At 46.8% G+C, this 17,680-nt stretch overlaps 1 protein-coding gene across 3 annotated transcripts; it reads right to left on the reverse strand.

The window, feature by feature from the left end:
* Nucleotides 1–359: 359 nt before the first annotated feature.
* LOC141570609 (dehydrogenase/reductase SDR family member 2, mitochondrial-like) lies at nucleotides 360–13,250 on the reverse strand. 3 transcript variants are annotated; one of them, XR_016020801.1, is made up of 11 exons: nucleotides 13,041–13,235; nucleotides 8,929–9,118; nucleotides 7,306–7,483; nucleotides 6,690–6,791; nucleotides 3,723–3,793; nucleotides 2,666–2,717; nucleotides 2,264–2,398; nucleotides 1,960–2,015; nucleotides 1,560–1,694; nucleotides 1,075–1,208; nucleotides 360–878 (listed from the first exon to the last, which is right to left on the reverse strand). XR_016020801.1 is itself a non-coding variant. In XM_088796974.1 (10 exons), the coding sequence occupies exons 2-9, from the start codon at nucleotides 9,075–9,077 to the stop codon at nucleotides 1,583–1,585; spliced, it is 855 nt and encodes a 284-aa protein (XP_088653100.1). In that variant the 5' UTR covers nucleotides 9,078–9,136; nucleotides 13,041–13,250; the 3' UTR covers nucleotides 360–1,208; nucleotides 1,560–1,582. The 3 variants fall into 3 exon arrangements, 2 of the variants coding, with proteins under 2 accessions (XP_088653100.1, XP_088653099.1); XM_088796974.1 differs by having other exon boundaries at nucleotides 360–1,208; nucleotides 8,929–9,136; nucleotides 13,041–13,250; XM_088796973.1 differs by having other exon boundaries at nucleotides 360–1,208; nucleotides 13,041–13,236.
* Between the last annotated feature and the right edge of the window lie 4,430 nt (nucleotides 13,251–17,680).

Below are 17,680 nucleotides of genomic sequence, written 5' to 3' on the forward strand. Positions count from 1 at the left end.
CAAAAGCAACCAATAAGCCTCTCTGTCAATAAAGTTTTGGCTGCTGCTTAAACCACCACCAGCCACGGAACCCTTTCTTCCCTGACTTTCCTTATTGATAAATAGTCACATACTCTGAGTCTCTTTTACGATTGCATCAACTGAGAAACTTCATAGCAATGTTGTGGAGTCACAGCTACAACAAATGTTGGGTGGACAGATGGATGAAAGGAAGGACACACTGTAGGATTTATGTTTTGATATATTTATTGTTTACTGCATGTCTCCCTCACTAAAATGTAAGCTCTGTGGGGCAGTGGTCTTTGTTTTGTTCACCATTACACCCTAAGGTCCTAGAGTCTGACATAGACTGGTACCAATGAATTTACTGAACGAACACGTTGTGCCTTTTTATTGAGTGTTTTATCTGCTGTTTTCCCACCACAATGAAGGAACTTGAGGAAAGTTATGTCTTATTTATATTTGTGTTCTCCAGGGCTCCCGAGTGAAAACATGGTTTGCAATAGGGAGCAACAAATGCTTTGGTAATTGAACGATTCTCATGACAAGGACCCACGCTGGGAGGTCTAGAGAGGGGGTACAGGTGAGAGGCTTCAGTGAGGTGAAGGCAGTGATCAGGCTGAGAGCCTTGCCTCGGACCCTCCCATGACACCAATTCAGGGTAAGAAATGGAGAAGAGAGAGGTGTCCTCAGGGCCCTGGGTGACTGGAACGCCGCTGTTTCTCCTCCACTCTGCTGAGCTGCAGACATGTCCACACAGAAGGGTGGTGCCTCTGAATATGACTCGGGACAATAGAAAGGCCTTCACCAAGAGGAGCCAACCCCAAGAGGACTTCAGTACCGACAACTCGTTTCTGTCTAAATTAGATGTTCTCAATCTGGAATTACAAGACTTGGTGTGACTTTACTCTTCAAGTGCTCAGAGGCCTGTGTGGCCCAGAAAACATTAAGAACCACTAATCCAGAGAACCCCGGGGGAAACCCCAGAATCCCCACCGTCACTCCCTCCTGCCTTGCTCAGCCTCCACCAGCCCCATCTCAGAGAATAGAGCAGAGCCTGCTGTGAACACTCACTCCACCACGTGGGTCTGGACAGGCTCAGGGCAGCAACAGAAGGCAGGAGGTGGGAGAGACCTGTCCCCAGCCTTGTGGCCTTTGGCTCTACCTTTACCAGGACTTCACAGACTTGAGAATAAATTGTAGTTTATCTTAGAGGGAAAAAAAAAAAAAAAAACATTTAAAGCACAGAGGACAGAGAGAAGGAGCCTTCAGGGGCCTAGCCTCTAGTCTTGCCCTTTACGGTTCCGCCAAAGCTCCAGCCCTATGATCTCCTCCAGCTCCACAGCCCAAAACTGAGAACATCTATGCTGGTTGGATCAGAGCAGCCAAAACTATTAAAGTCACACTTAGGGTCCCAAGGATGAGACTATTGGAGGTTCTTCCTCAAACCTGGCATAAGCGAACCTCCAATTGCTAGACTGGAAGAGCTTTGGATTCTGTCCCCAGACCGCAATGATCCCCTCACCCACCCACCCTCAGGCTCTGAGGCCCAGACCCACAGCTCTGTAGCCCCCGAGCCCCGTCAGAGCCGAGGGGAGAATCCAGCCACCACGATATTCTCGCCGGTGATGTAGCTGGCATCTGGAGAGCACAGGAAGGACACGAGGCCTGCACAGTCCTCAGGCTGCCCCATCCTGGAAGGAAGGAGCACAGAACATAGCGTCAGCGATCTCACATTCGGGTTCTGTGCGCTGGGACTAACAGGCCTCTCCGGTGGGACTGGGCTCCAGGGAGGGGCAGGGTGGATACGGCAGGACTACCAGCACCCTCCAGGCCTGTGTGGAACCCAGAATTCAGAAAAAGGAATGGCCGATACACAGAAAGGGTCTGCTCTTGGGTCAGACTCAGCCGACCTTCCACAGCTGTACACAGACCACCAAAGCACCAAACGCCACTTGCCTCTGCAGCTGATGGTTTTCTTTGAAGTTGTTCCAGAAAGCCTTATTCTCATGCAACTGATCAAAAAGAAGAGGTGAAAGAGTCAGTGCTGCTAAACAAGGAAATGAGAGGGCCCCCGAGGTAGTGACCTGACAAAACACGCATGACAGCTTTGCCCTTCTCAGTGTTGATGGACTGGGTCACGGCTGAGTTCAGAGGATGGTGAGGACCTCAGCTGTAAGAATGTGTCTCCTTTCCCCCTCAGTCCTCGGACAGTGTCTCCACACAGCCAGCCTAGGGAACAGGGGACATGCCCAGTGCTCACCACTTTGCTGAATTCAGTCTCGATTAATCCTGGAACCAGGCAGTTCACCCGGATGCCCCTGGGGGCCAGCTCCAACGCCAGCGTCCGGGTGAGGCCCAGCAGGGCTGTCTTACTGACATTGTAGGCACCCAGCTCCTGGCAGGGGATTAAGAGTGATTAGGAGGTGATGGGGGTGAAAGGAAGTGTCAGTTGGATTTCTCACCTACAGGGGATCACACCTGGCCCAGCCTAGAGCTCAGACACACTCCTCACCCTGGTCTGAGAACAGAAGCTGGTGTGAGTGACCCACACCCACATGGGCACAAGTTCAACCCAGGACAACAGGAGTAAGGGGGGGTCTGCCCCAGGCTTGGAGAACCACCACACCCTTTCCCAACCAGGACACACGGAGCAAGCACTCACCACTTCTGGTAAATAAGCTGAAATGGAAGAGACCAGGATGACAGCACCCCTCCTGAGAGGACACAGACAACACACAAGGAAAGAGGAAGCTCATGAGTCAGCATTGATTGAACGGCTATAAAGCAGTCGCTGAGTAATGCAATCCTCACACAGTCCTACTGTTATTCCCATTTCACAGCTAAAGACACCGAGACTCAGAGAGGTTTAGTAACCCAGCCAGTGAGTGGCAGAGCTGGAATTCGAACCCTATCTCTCTGACCCCATGTCCAAGCTCAGAACCACTGTATTCTTCTGCTTCTCCATAGGGGAACAACAGCCAAGCCAGGTGTGGGGAAAGGAGCTGAGTGGGCTTGGTGAAGAGGCAACATGACCAGAGGGGAATGTTTATCAACAGGCCACCTCTGAGAGCAGATGGGGCAGGAGGAGACAGGAAACGATCGCAACTTTCTCTTCTCTCCAGACAGTCCTCAGCGACTTCCTACAGGGTATGCCTGTGTGAAGGGGTCAGAGGAGCAGATGTGTCCCAAGGGAGGTGGTGGCCCAAGTTCCTGTCATGAGACCCCTGGGAACATGTGTAAAGGGTGGTCAGATATGCAGGATCTGGACCAGAGGCAGATTCCCTAGAGACCAAGAAGCAACGAATGAGGAGGGCCTGGGGTGGCTTCTCCCTCCCTATGGGCAGAAATGGGGCAAACCCTGTCATAGGTTGTAAGTTGGTGAAAAGGGATTGTCCAGCTCTGACAAAACCAAAGTAGGTGAGGGTGTGGATGAACAGCCCACGAGGTCAGGGAGCTAAAGCACAGCCTCTTCCTAAGCCTGGTAATTTCAAGGCCAAGGAGAACGTGCCTGGGCCCCTGGAACCTCACCCGCAGCCACTAGAATCAGAAACTATAGCTGAATGTGGGGTGAGGCGGGGCAGAGGGAGGAGGGACGTAGAGATTTCAGAAAGACCTGTGCTGTCCACACCCTCTCCGGCTGTGCCCCAAACTCTCCAGAGTCAGTTGTTGTGCTCAGTCTCCCCAACTCCCACCAGTCCCCACCCTGCCCTGTAGCCTACCCTCTCTTCTCCATGTGGGGCAGCAGCTGGCTCAGCAGCAGGGCTGGGGCCTTCACGTTGACACTCAGGATCTGAAATCAGAGCAGGTGGAGGGTGGAGACAGACACCGTCAGCCCAGCTTTGTTTTCATAAGACACCTGAAGTCCTTACAATTTGTGCAGCAAAACCAGAAGTGTGCAGATCAGACAGACTAATCCCGCTTCTGACCTGGGCAAGAGGTGTTTCTGACTTCTCATTGTTTAATAGGCAGGCAGGTTAAGGACAGGCCTGGGAGCACAGCCCTGTATATGTGAACTGTTCGGGACTGGGGCGAAGGAAGGATTTGTTTAAGAGTTTAGAAAAAATGCCGTACCAATAGAAATAGTTATATAAGCAGAAGACACTGGAAAAAGATTGAAGAACATAAGGAGAGAAAGTACTAGGTGCTGAGAGCAAGGGAGATTTCTGGAAGAGTTGTCTTTGTTTCTCTGTGTTTTTATTGCTGATGCTCTCGCCTTGTCCCCACAGAATGTAAGGCATACTCAGAATGCAAGAGCATAAAGCAAATCAGAAGGCATTATGCGTGAAGCATGGAGACTAGGGAAAATAATTGTAGAAAAAACTAGAGTGAGTTGGTGCCCATGGTTCACAGCACGTGGTAAGGACTGAGTATTATTCTATTCTACGTTCACAAGAACACATGCTGTCAGGGCCAACCTACACGCCAGGTTATTGCAAACTTGGCTCTGAGGTTTCCTGGGGCCAACACGAAGAGGGAGACACAACAGACAACTGCCATTCTGGGAGCAAAGGTCCCACGCTGATCCTGTCTGTGACTAAAACCTGGACCTGGGCTCCGACATCAGGGTCCCCGACCCTCTGTCCGTCAACTCTACCCCGTGTGTCTGGGGACAGAGGAGAAGTATGGAGGAAATGGCAATAAAAGATGCAGACGCTGACCTCAGGGCTTGGACCGAATGCCAGCCAGGACTAAAGTCGACCAGGGATCCCTCCTGTGGGGCGCTGTGCTTAGTGAGGTCAGCTGTGTTCTGTGTCTCTAAAGAATGAGTCGCTAAAGTTACATGTCTGTAACTGTCCACTGTTCTCCCCACCTCTCATCCCACACCACTCATTCCCTTAGATGTGGGCAGGGAAGTGCTTCAATTGAGTTCTGCTGAGGCCCATCTGTTGGCAGGGAACCAGTGTTGAGATGACCCCCAGGAATGCTAGAGGTGGCTCGGATTCTAAAGGGGGAACATGATGCGGTCCCCAATAAGAAGAAATTGAGGTTAGGCTAAGGGTTTCCTGATCACTCTGCTCTGACAGAGCCCGCTAGCCCATGAGATGCCTACCCTAAGCTCCATGAGTGTCGGCTCCGCGGACGATAGGCGGTGACAAGGCCTCTCCTAGACTCAGGAGCCAAATGTGAGCCAAGGAGAAAGGAGAGTCTGTCCTTTGTTCAGGAGACGTGCCCTATGTTAGCAAAGAAGGAAGACCAGCTCAGTGCCACCAAGTCCTGGGTAGGGGCCGTGAGCCTGAGTCAGGTGCATGCTGGAATCATGGAGAAGGGAGGGAGGAGACATGGTGGGGCGGTAGATGAGAGATCCCATCCTGCTGGGGAGAATGGGGTCGCCCTGAAGAGGTGCTAAGATGGCCCAAGGATAAGATGAGTGAGAAGGAACTCCCCTCATAGGTACCTCCCAAAAATTGGGTTCAGCGAAAAGCAGAGCATTAAGTAAATTCTGAACTTGATTTGACTGTGTATTTCACCTCCAAGATGGTGGCAGATGTAATTAGAGGATGATTTCTGTCTAGTGGTGCAGAACTGCATGTGGAATAGCACGTCCTTGGAGGATAGGTGAGCAGCAGAGAAAGTAAGGCTGGCTGTCGGCAAGTGTGCCCAGCTTCAGGAGAGAAGATTTCAAATAGCTCTGACAAAAAAAGAGTCAGGATCCCATAAACTGAGACACTAACAAGGAAAATGAATCAGGGGGGTTGGGAGACTGTCGGCAATGAAATCCCAGCTACCCAATCGCTAATGTTCCTTCAGAGACATTAAGGAAGAAAGAGAATCTGGAGTCTGCTGGCAGCATCTGCAACAAGCTCAGATTTCAGGTCATCCCTGAGGTGGGCGGGAAGGGCACCCAGCCTGGGTACATAGCAAGAACAGCAGTCCTGAGGACACCGAGCACAGCGAGGAGAACTAGGGAGGGCAGAAGGAAATGCTCTGGCCCAGTGCTCGGGGCAGAAGGGAGGGAACGCTAACAGTGACAGGAAGTAAGTGACTCCATCCATCCATCTTGCCCATCAGTAGGGTAAGGGAACAAAACACAGGAGTGAACAGAAGAGGAGTCATAGGAGAGTAATGAAGCCCGAGATGGACCTCAAAGCCTTTTACAAAGTCTCTCCTGGACCTTTGAACACCAGCTGGGAGGATGGCTAAGTGGACTCATAACGAGTTGGAACATCCGAGCCCACAGACAGCTGATGGGTGGGTGCAGGCCTGATGGGTGCAGCAGGTTCATTAGAGGGACAGTGAGAAACCCTCATCTATGAAAGGCAGAGAATTTTAGCGGCAGGTACGGGTCACCACAATCAAGCACCACCACCAACATATGACCCCGTAGATGGAGGTAAGAACATAAACTGTTGACAGAGAGCAGAGACCTTATAGCTCTTGAGTCCTGCCAAGAGCAGAGACTTACTCCCACAGTTCTGCTCCCACAGCCTGGAGCAGTGCCTGGCACAAAGCAAGCCCTCATAAGTATTTGCTGAATAAATGCAAAAGGAATGGGAAGAGAAAAGAACGCAGAAAGAGTGAGGAACTAACCTTAAAAACACACAAACCAGAAAGGAGCATCAGGGCACAGAGCGCGTGTTTACAATAACATGGGGAGGGGGGAGGAGAGGCTCGGTGGGGGCAGGCCCTGCTGGAGCCCATGCAGAGCCAGCACATCAGCCCCCCGCCAGCTCCCAGCAGCCCCTCACCTTGTCCCACACTTGCTCACTGGTCCCCATGGTGCTCCCCACCAGGGGGTTGACAGCAGCATTGCACACCAGGAAGTCCACACCTCCACTGTGCTCCAGGGCCTGGGGGGACGGGAAACATGAAGGGCCAGGTGAGCGTGGAGACGGTCTGAGGAGAGAGCCCAGGTGCACGGCCACTGAGGCAGAGCTTGCTTATTAGTGTCTCCACCAGGAATGGTCAGTCACAAGGCTCCTGTGAGAACCAAACTCTTGGTGAAGGTAAGTGCCCTGGATAGGCCACGGGCAGGCTCTCAGTGCTGAGGGCCTCAGGGGAGGAAGGTCTTCTCCAGGAATCCCTCTGGGAACTTGGGATGGGGAAATTCCTTTAGACCTCTTCTCAACCATAGTTCTCTCAGGATGTGTGGTGAGGGGGTATAGGGGTGAGGGTCCTCTCATCAACTGGCCACTTTCCAGAGAGCCAGTGTCTGCTCAGGGATACGGTGTGCAATCATGGTCTCAGGATGTGTTCTAGGGCTTCTGGACCCCCATCCCGGTCCCTGCTCCTGCAGGGCTGAGCGGTGAGGAGAAGGTTCTGTGTGTCCTCCTGCCTGTGTCCTTGCACCCCTTGACCCCTCACCGTGGCCACCAGCCGCTCCCGGTCCTCAGCTTTCTCCACGTGACACACGGTGCCCGTCACACTCAGCCCCTCCCCCTGCAGTGCTGCCACAGCCTGGTCCACGTTCTGCTGCTTCCGGCTGCTGACCACCACGTGGGCCCCGTCCTGGGCCAGACGCCTGGCGATGGCGAAGCCGATCCTGTGGACAGACATGGCTGTGACGGCTCTGCCATCCCCACCCCCCTCCCAGGACCTTGATCAGGAGACACAAAGTGAGTTCCATAATGTGGCCCAAGAGCTGCCTCCAAATCCTTGGAGTGGGGAAGAGGAACTATTGAACGCTTACTATACATCAGGCCTTCACAAGACTACCCCATTGAATCCTCACAACTACAAGTAGAATAATAATACGTTATAGACAAGAAGGCTTCACATCAATTTAGATAAAGGGAGTTTTTAAAAAGTAATGTTCCGTCACAACATTTGTAAACTTGCTGGGCACACAGCCTAAATTGTGGAGACTCGTTCACTGCACAACGTTTTCTCCCGTTGTTCTAGCCAAAACCTCTGGTATAAATTGCACTTTCCCTAAGCCTAACAACTTTCCTCTTCTCTGTCCTTTAAAACTGTTATGCCAAAGAACGTGTGCAGCCCCCCTCTCCCTCTCCTTGCGTAAGGAGGTCTGAGGCACTCTTGACTGGGGCAGGTTGAGCCGCTGTGATAAAGGACAGAAGGCGTAGTTCCCCTCTTGTATAAACTATCCGGGCAGCTCCGAATTTTTAATGTATTCATTTGCTATGAAGTCTGGATATGGGAATACACACAAAGTTTTCAAACATCATGGGGCTCTCAGAAGTCTGAAATGATTAACCAGTTCTACAGTACAGGGGTGTAAATCGGTGATGTTAGAGATCATGAAAGGTCAAAAGGAAGACAGAGCCCCTGAAGCAATGGACCCCAGAATTCACCCCTCCTCCAGCCTGCGGTAAACACTCGTTACAGATCGTGGCCACTGTGGCAGTTAGAGGATGAGTGGAATTAAAGGGACATAGCAGAGATGTGATCAGGAGAGGTTCATCAATAAAAGCTCTCTGAGCTGGTCTCGAGACATGTCCTTGTGCCACTGGCACTCTGCAGTCAACGAGAGCCCTGAGTCTGAGGCACAAATAGGTCTCAGGCTTCTCCTCCCTATTAGACCAGAACCTTAAAAGACTGATGGCCGAGTGCCCATGACAGATGGGAAAAAGGACTGTCCCGATGACAGTAAGAAGTTAAATAGCTTAATGTTGAATAACTATGGTATATACCTGAAACTAATATAATATTGTACGTTAGCTCTATTTTAATAATAATTTGTGATAAAGTTAAATAGCTTGGGGTTACCCAGCCAGTTAGTGCACAGACTAGATCAAACACTACCCGACCAATTCAGAAGCACCTGGTTTTCCAACAACATCATTCTTGGAACTTAGACACCAGGTGTGTTAGAGAGCAATTCTAGGATGTGGAGTTCTTTGTAAATGCCAGAGCTGTGTAATGAGGTGGGGGTGTCAGGCAGGGATGTGTGAGAATGGCATCCCTGCTCTGGGATGGGGACACTAACATCTCCTTGTCACAAGGCAGCAGGTCACAAGGTTCACTCACCCATTTGTGGACCCAGTGGTCACAGCCACTTTCTCAGCCAGGGCACAGCGCCCATCTGCTCTTTGGCTGCTCATTCTGGCTGAGAGAGGGACCGAGGAGCAATGAAGACCTCTAAATGCCCATGACGCAGCCCTGAGAGTGGCAGTCATGTCTGATCTCTTTCCTCCTGGACCCAAAGCTGGGGAAGAACCTGGGAAGACAATCACATCTTGAAACATGTTAGGATCTGGGTCTCCATGCCTCCTTTATGGGAGGGTTCCACTGAAGTCTTTGATAGATGTCGCGCTATCCTTCAAACGTATACAGTATAGAGCTACTCATATCCTTTGTACGACCTAGTCCCTGTGGGCTTCCCCGTCACCGTGAACCACACCGCCACAGCAGACGTGGATGCCATGGTGCTGGGCCCCTGCTAGATGCCTGAGTGATACTTGCCTGACTCACCCCCACATCCCCAAACAAGAAATATCACTGTATTATTCTGAGGGTCACCTTTGTGCTTCCCTCCACACATTCATTCTTCCACAAAGGAACAGCATTGAACTTTCTTCTCACCTTTCCCCAGCCTGTTGCAACCACCCTGGCCCCAAGCTCTTGTCACCTCCCTGATCTGCTGCCACCCCCTGTGCCCTCCTCTGAAGCTCCCCACCTGAAGCAACAGCCGTTGCCCCTTCATCAGAGATACTAAACTTGTCAGCATTTCTGTCACGCAAGTTGCTTCCCCTCAGCACAAATGACTCATCCAACAGTAGATAAAAGTCCAGCCACTACCCCCTTGTTCCAAAACTTTCATAGGGTCTCTATCCTCACCCCTCCTGCCCCCCAGGCCATACTGTCCAGGACCACCTGTGCAACGATCCCACAGCAGCTGTGTCATTGTAACTGTATCAGCAGCTCCTCTTATATGCAACAACTTTCTCTCAACTCATGTCTTTTATTTCAAGGCCCCTCATATTCTTATTGGAAGATCAAGGAACAATAACTGTCTTAGGTTGGCTACTTCAGAAGCACACTCAAAAAGCAAACAGTTTCTTAGGAGATGGTTCTGGGAAGCAATGTTAGGGGCGTGGGAGGGGTGGGACAGAAGGGAAGATAACTTATAAAAGGTACATTATCAAGTGTGTTATCTCTACAGAAAACTGAGGTCAATCCTGCTGAGGAATTGTGAGCAATAATTTGAGTTTCAGAGTTATCCCAGTCAAATGGCAAGGACACTGGGCTCAGAGTAACCAAGAATCCTTGTTTCCCAGGACTGCAAGTTTTAGCACTGAAAGACCGACATTTCAGGAAAGTGCTCAGTCCTCGCAAACCAGAAGAGTTTGTACCCTCATAAGGGCATACCTCCTACTCCTGTCAATCATTGGGTGAGGACAGATCCTGTGGAACACGGAGGTGACCAGCAGAGAGAGAGAGAGAGCAGAGGACATTGGTAAGGTGGGACATGTGATAAGGCCATGGGATTTTGGACTTTCTCTTATGGACAAAAAGAAGCTCGTGGAGCATTTTGCACATTGATAATCTTTACATAAATCCATGATGATCACACTTAGGGTGAAATAAACTCATTCTAGGCCCTAATGACTAAAATACCTGATCACTGGAGCTCCCGTGTTCATTTTTTCTCTTAATTCTTATTCCACTTTCTGAGTGGTCTACCCCAGTCTTTCTACCACTATTGAGCCCCTGCACACGCTAACGTAACGTTTCCCAGGGAAGAAAATCATAGGGCTCTGAAAATAGACAAGTTCACATCTACACTCAACATAAAAGCTTGAAACAACCATGATTTGCCACCTGAATCTTTAGGTTTCAAAGCAAGTTCAATCTTGTTGATCTCAAGGAGTGTTATGGACTGAATAGTGTCCGCCTGCTCACGGATTCATATGTCCTAACCTCTACACCTCAGAGAGTGATTGTCATTGCAGATAGGACCTTTAAGGACATGAATAAGTTCAAATAAGCCGATTGGAATAGGCCTTAATCCAGTGACTGTCATTCTCATAAAGAGAACATTGGGACACACAAAGTAGTCAGATGCCAGTAATGGGTGCACACAAAGAAAACGCCATGTGAGGACACAGTGGGAAGGTGGACATCTGCAAGCCAAGGAGAGAGACCTTCAGAGGATCCAAACCTGCCAACACCTTGACCTTGGAGTTCCAGAGTGGTGAGAATTAAACTTCTGTTGTTCAAGCCACCTGGTCTGTGGTATTTTGTTATGGCAGCCTTAGCAAACAAATACAAGAAGAAACCTCAATAATATTTCTTAACAGTTTACATTATTACCTGTTAATCTTCCTCAACCTTCCTTTCAACAGAAAATGTGTCCCAAGGATTTCAGACCAGCAGAAAGAATCCCAGGAAATAGAGAATAGAAAGGATATCCTGAGCCTCAGATTCACATTCAAGGAGCCTCTGGTGATGCAAGTGAAATAGACTGTGCTTCTACAGTGTGGTAATGACATCAGAAAGTCGGCTTCATGGCAAGAGGAGGTAAAAAAACAACTATATGTATGGTTTCATACTCCATCCCTGATCTTCTGAGACTGAGCATAAAACAAAATACGTGTACCCATTTTTGGTCCAGAATATGTTGTGTCTCTCCCTCCCAGGGAGAACGATGCTGCAAGGAGCAGCTGGCCTTCATCCACACACAGTCATGTGATACAACATTTCACATTCCCACTCTTGGACTATGCCTGTCATAGAGCTGATTGAAATCTTAGTTTTCAAAGACAAAGTCCAAAACAGACTCATGTGTAGATATTTTTCCTCTCAAGAGGAGGAGGTTAATCCTTCCTGCCCCACCTTGAGTGTAGGCTGGACTCAGAGTCTTGATTCCAAAGAATCAAGAGCTTAGAAAGGGAACAAGAATTCACAGCGGAGAAACCCAGCAGACACTTCCCTAACCATGATCAATGTTAACATCCCCACATAAGCCATGGCGTTATCATGTACTCCCTGATGTGATCAGAAGACATTTCACTTCTGTGCTGTTCTTCTCCCAAACTCATCATCTCAGTCTAAATATGAGGAAAATATCAGACAATTCCAAATTAAGGTTCATTCCACAACATTGAGACCAATACTCTTCGAAACTGTTAAGGTCATGAAAACAAGACAGAAACTATGACGGATAGGAGGAGACTAAGGAGACATGAGGATTAAATACAGTGAGGTATCCCGGATTGGATTCTGAACAGGGAAAGGACATTAGTGAGGACAAAAATTGGTGAGAGATGAATAAAGTAGGTAGGTTAGTTGTCACATGGTGCCAGTGTTAATTTCTTAGATTTGATGAATGTGCCATCGTTTCATACAACACGTTAACATTAGCGGAAGCTGTGTGAAGGGGATACAGGAACTCTGTGTACTATCGTTGCAACCTTTCAATAACTCTAAAACTATTCCTCAATAAAAAGTTAATTTTTTAAATTAACCGTACATATCTTAGCGGATTTTGAGAGACTGTTTCTTAAATTTTGAAGGTAGAAGTTGGCAATGATTATTAAAGTTGTGAATAGCAAAATCTGTTATAAAAATTTTCACACCTTTAAATTAGCTGCACACTTAGAGATGTCAGTTAACTTGTATGAAAATCGGGCTGTTCCTAAATTTTCCAAAATAGTGTTTCCAATTTCACGGTGGAAACTTCTGGACACATTTCTGAGGCAGCAGGGTTCATAGGAGGGCTCAGATGGAGCCCTCTCCTCCCTCCCGTGCCTGGCCCTGCAGGAGCCCTCCTGGCCTGGGTCTCTGAGGATGGACCCGTTGGCCCAATGGTGCCTCTGGTGAGTGGTGAATACCTGCGCTCACAGCAGGGAAAGGGATTTCACCTGATACTTCTGGGCACAAAAGTAAAAAGAAGGTTAATTAACACTTCCCCACTAAGGACTTGAATTCTGATTTTAACTCTCCTTGTGCATACTGTGGCCCTCCGGGTGGTGAGCAGTGTAGGTCACGGACCACTAGGCACTCCCAGAAGCAATGTGGAGACTTCAAGAGTAGAGGTTGTACTGAGAAGAAGTATGTGTCTCCTAGAGGATTCTGGCCCCTCCAGTCTCTATAGCCCTCTGTTCCCAGGGGGACCCCTCAAGGAAATAGACACCTACCTGGAACCAATGGACTCTGTGCTTTTCTCTGATCCTTGAAGAGAAGACTAGGGCTGCAGCAGTTGTGAAGTTGATCGCCTGAGTATTCTGCTATATAAGAGCTTCATCCTATTTCCTCTTGTCTTTCGGAACACACCTCTCAATCCACCCTGTTCCCTGCCCACCACACTCCCAAGCCCTTTTTTGAATCATGAAAGCATCAAAGATAAATGTGACATCCTTAGAGTCACCTGTAGTGTCCCTGAATAATCTCTCATTAAGCAACATCCTGCCTCCAAATCTGTCCAACGTCCTGATAACAAACAATCTTGGCTCTTCACGTTCCCAGGGACAATGCAGACAGAGGGGGTGATGACAGCAGTAAGAGTGAGAAGGGAGGGCACACTACATGGGTTGGGTGTGTGCACATTGCCTGACACTTGGGAATCCATCAGTATCTCTTTGTTAAATAAATGTTTATATGTCACACAGAAAAGGGACAGGCATGTATCTCCTTAGAGAGATCCTAGGAAAAAGCAGAGTCACTGGTTGAAGTACTGAAAAGCTATGGGCCATAGGGAAATATTTCAGTAGCTTTTGTTAAATTCCACCCATTGTAGGTCAAGCCACCCGTACCATCTGTGGCTACTTTGATGAATGTTTGTCACGATGAATTATGTTTCTTTGAATGGCATGTTCATATTTCTCACATCTGTTTGGAAATTCTGCTTAATCTCTACAGGTGTCCTGACACCGAGAGCATTGTTATGCTTTCTTTGAGTGACATGCTCATATTACTCACATCTGTTTGGATATTCTGCTTATTCTCTACAGGTGTCCTGACACCGAGAGCATTGTTACGCAGTTTTGGGGTGCTCCGGAAATGTTTACAAATTGACAGACTGGCCATGAGCAATGGAATTACATGAAGTTTAAAAATGTGTCTATCTGATTCCTGAAAGTGTTGTCATCTTATATATGCCAGGGACTTTTTCAATTGTGAAATATTTCAAATAAACAAGAAAGAATAGCGTAATATAGCCAACACCATATTTCGCAAAGATTAACATTTTTCCTGCTGGCTTCAACTTGTTTTAAAAAATGAAAACATTAAAAATCAAAAGAAACCCCCTTTTGTGCTTCTCCAGGATCCTGTTCCTCTCTCTCCACCCTCCCCACAGGTGGCCATTGTCCTAAAGTTGTCTGCATCCTTTTGGTTCATGTTTTTACATTTTTACTATGTATGCATTCATAAGTAAAATATATTGTTTTGCTTGTTTTTCAGCTTTACGAAAAAAAGGTATTACCACACTGTACCTGTCATTCTGCAACTTACTCATTTTCGTCAATTTTATGTTTTTGAAGTTGAACCACAACCCCTGCTTCTCTAGTCCATTCACTTTCACCACATAGAACAGAGCATTGGATGAATATGTACAATTTACTTATCTGTTTCCTGTTGATAGACATTTAGGCTGTTTGTTAATCTATTACATTACATATAATGCTGCCATAAATACCCTCGTGCACGTCTCCTTGCACCATGTATGTGTGAGCTTTTCCCTAGAGTTTGTAGTGGAAGGGGGGAGTTGGATCAAAGAGCACACCCATCTTGATCTATACCATATATTGCCACACTTGTTTTCCAAAGTTCTTGTACCAATTTACACTCGCAGGAGAGCTCGTGTTCCTTTACAGCATTCCTAATGCTTGTGCTCTCAGACATTTCCGCTTTTGACGTTCTGATACATGTGAAAAGCATCTGGTTTTATTCTGCATTTTCTTGATTGCCAGTGAGGTTGGTTCTCTTTACATGCTTGATGGCCATTCAGGGTTCCTCTTCTGTAAATTGCTTGTTCACGCTCTGTCTGGTGTTTATTGGGTGGTCTGTCTGTTTCTTACTGACTTTTAGGGGTTATTTGCATCTTCCAAAAGCTAATCCATTTTGGTAGACCACTTGCTCTACTTTCACTATTGGTAGTCATCTGACCTCTAGGTCATCACTCCTTATTTCTGAAGATTTTAGCACCTGGTTCTTTACCTCTATTCTCAGTATTAGCCCTGTCTTAATTATTAGGGATTTCAATATCCACAAGGGTGGTCTTCTTAGTTCCTGATCCCCTCACTCCCACTGATGCTCCTTCCCCCTCCTCCAACCCACCCACTCCCAGCTTCATGCCTGAGGCCTTGCATGACAAACAACAGCATTTCCTCCATTGTCTTGATGACTGGCCCCCCACTCTTTCGCTGCTTCTCTTTCAGCACACTCCCTCCAATAGCCTGACTTCGATCATTCTTCAGCCCTAATGGAACCTACTATCCATTGACCTGCCAATTTTTATATCCCTTAGGCTTCCGGGTTCTCACTGCCTACCTTATCGGGCTCAGAATCCACCCTTTATCTTACAGCCACTTCTCTGTATGTATAATTATTCCCTTGCTCCTCTCTTGAACTTTTCTGGAAAAACGTCGACACTGAACAACTGTAACTCTCTATTCACTTCCCAATAGCACATCAGCAAGTGATTGATGTGGGAGAAAAAGTTGAAGTCAGGACTAACGGTACACTTGAGAGTGATAGTCTCTTATGGACCAACAATGGTAAAGGGTCTTTCTTTAAATTCATGGCTACTAACCTTATCAGGTTAGTGACGTCCTTCAATCCCACTTCACTTCCCTGGTTAATCCACTCGCTCATATTCTTATAGATCATTATTTCATAACTTCTCCCCTTTCCTCAAGTTCCCAACACCTCCAACTTACTCACGTTTCACTGATGACCTTGCTTCTGTTTGCCCTGAGAATATAGAAGCAATCTGAAAAATATTACCAACCCCGTATATGTTCCCAGCTCTCAGCCTTTCCTTCTGTTACAATGGTGAACCTGTTAGTGCTCCCAGGCAAAGCCAACACTTCCACTTTTGCTCTGGGCCCCATTCCTTCTCACCTCCTCAAAGATATTGTTCTCTACTGATCACTTCTCTCAGTGTACACTCTGTTTATCTCCTACCTTAAAAACCTCTCTTAATACATGTCCCCTTCAACTACTGTCTCATGTTCTGTCTACCCTCTACAGAACAGCTCCTCAAAAAGGTCATTTATACTCATCTCATCCTCTCCATTTTTCTCCTCTAACATTTTTAACTGGTTACTATGTTGTACGGCAACATTATATTTTCACATGTTGATCTTGTTGTAGGAAGCAAACTGCTGAATTGTTAGTTGTAGTATCCTGGCATAAACTATGCATCGGCAAATTGTTGAGTTTTTTTCTCCTTATGAGTTCTTATATCTTACCGGCTTCTCTGATCTTATTACATTGATTGGAAGCTCCAGTATAAGGCTGAATAGTTGAATAGTTCTTTGTCTTACTCCTGACTTCAATGGGAATATAATTAAGATTCATCTTAAATGCTTTTTATCATAGGTGTTGGATAGGACTCTATATTGAATTAAAATTTCCTCCTAGTTCTAGTTTGCTAAGAGTTTTTAAGATTTTAAATTCCTTAGAAGAAAATGTTGCTTCTATTGAGATGATCATATAGATTATTCTTTTGATCTATTTTATCACTGGATTATAGTGATACATTTTCTGTTGGTGACTATCCTTGTATCCTTGGGATAAACTCTACAGAACCATTATTTATTTTGTATATACTTGTATACTACTACGACAAGTTTGTAATTATTGCATCTATGTTTATCATTGAGATTGGTCTATAATTGTCCTAATCCTGGTTTACAATTGATTACTTAAAAATGAGATGGAGGTTTAGCTTCCACTTAGGATCTGTAAGACCACAAGGGAATATCACTCCCACTTACGTAGTGATGGAAAATATAGATAATCTACCAAATCGTAAATTTTCTTGACTCCATCAGAGAGCTGAAGCAACCATGTGAACTGAATTCTGAAGCCTTTAAGACCTTTGGAAGACAGATGGGACACACAAACTGTTTCACTTTTGTCAAAGCAGGGGAGAAAGAAAGAGGTGGCAACTATAAAAGTGGGTAGGAAGAAGCAGCTAAAATTTTAATGAATTTTTTTAAGGCCAAATATGGGATAGCATGAAGTTTGGAACAGATCTTTGGTCTATTAAGATTTGGGGCAAGATAATTATTTGTTGTGAAAGGCTGTTCCACGCATTGTAGAACATTTAGCAGCATTTCTGGCATCTCCCTACTAGATGCCAGTAGCACCCAGTTGTGATAACCAAAAATGTCTCCAGACATTATCAAATGTCCCTTGGGGAGCAAATTGGCCCTGACTGAGGACCACTGGCTTAGAACAATGGAAAGCCATACACAGGGAAGTATGAACTTACAAGCTCTTTTTCATGAGTCTCCACCAAGTGCTAATGAAAAAGACGGGTGGCAGAGAGAACCCCAAATTAAAAAGCAGAGACTGTCAGATCAGATACAAAACATGGCCCAATTAATATGTTTCTACAAGAAACTCACTTTGATACAAAGAGATAAATAGTTTCAAGGCAAAAAGATGGAAAAAAGAGATATCATGCAAACATGAATGAAAAGAAAACTGCAAGAGCTATTTTAGTATCAAGAAGTTGACTTCAGAACAAAGAAGATGCCAGGGATAAAGAGAAACATTCCAGAATGAAAAAGGGATCAAATTATTAAGAAGATGTAACTATCCTAAA

Source organism: Rhinolophus sinicus, chromosome 3 (genome assembly GCF_057876585.1).
Source record: "Rhinolophus sinicus isolate RSI-liver-muscle chromosome 3, RSI-T2T, whole genome shotgun sequence".
In the NCBI taxonomy this organism is placed as follows: Eukaryota; Metazoa; Chordata; class Mammalia; order Chiroptera; family Rhinolophidae; genus Rhinolophus; species Rhinolophus sinicus.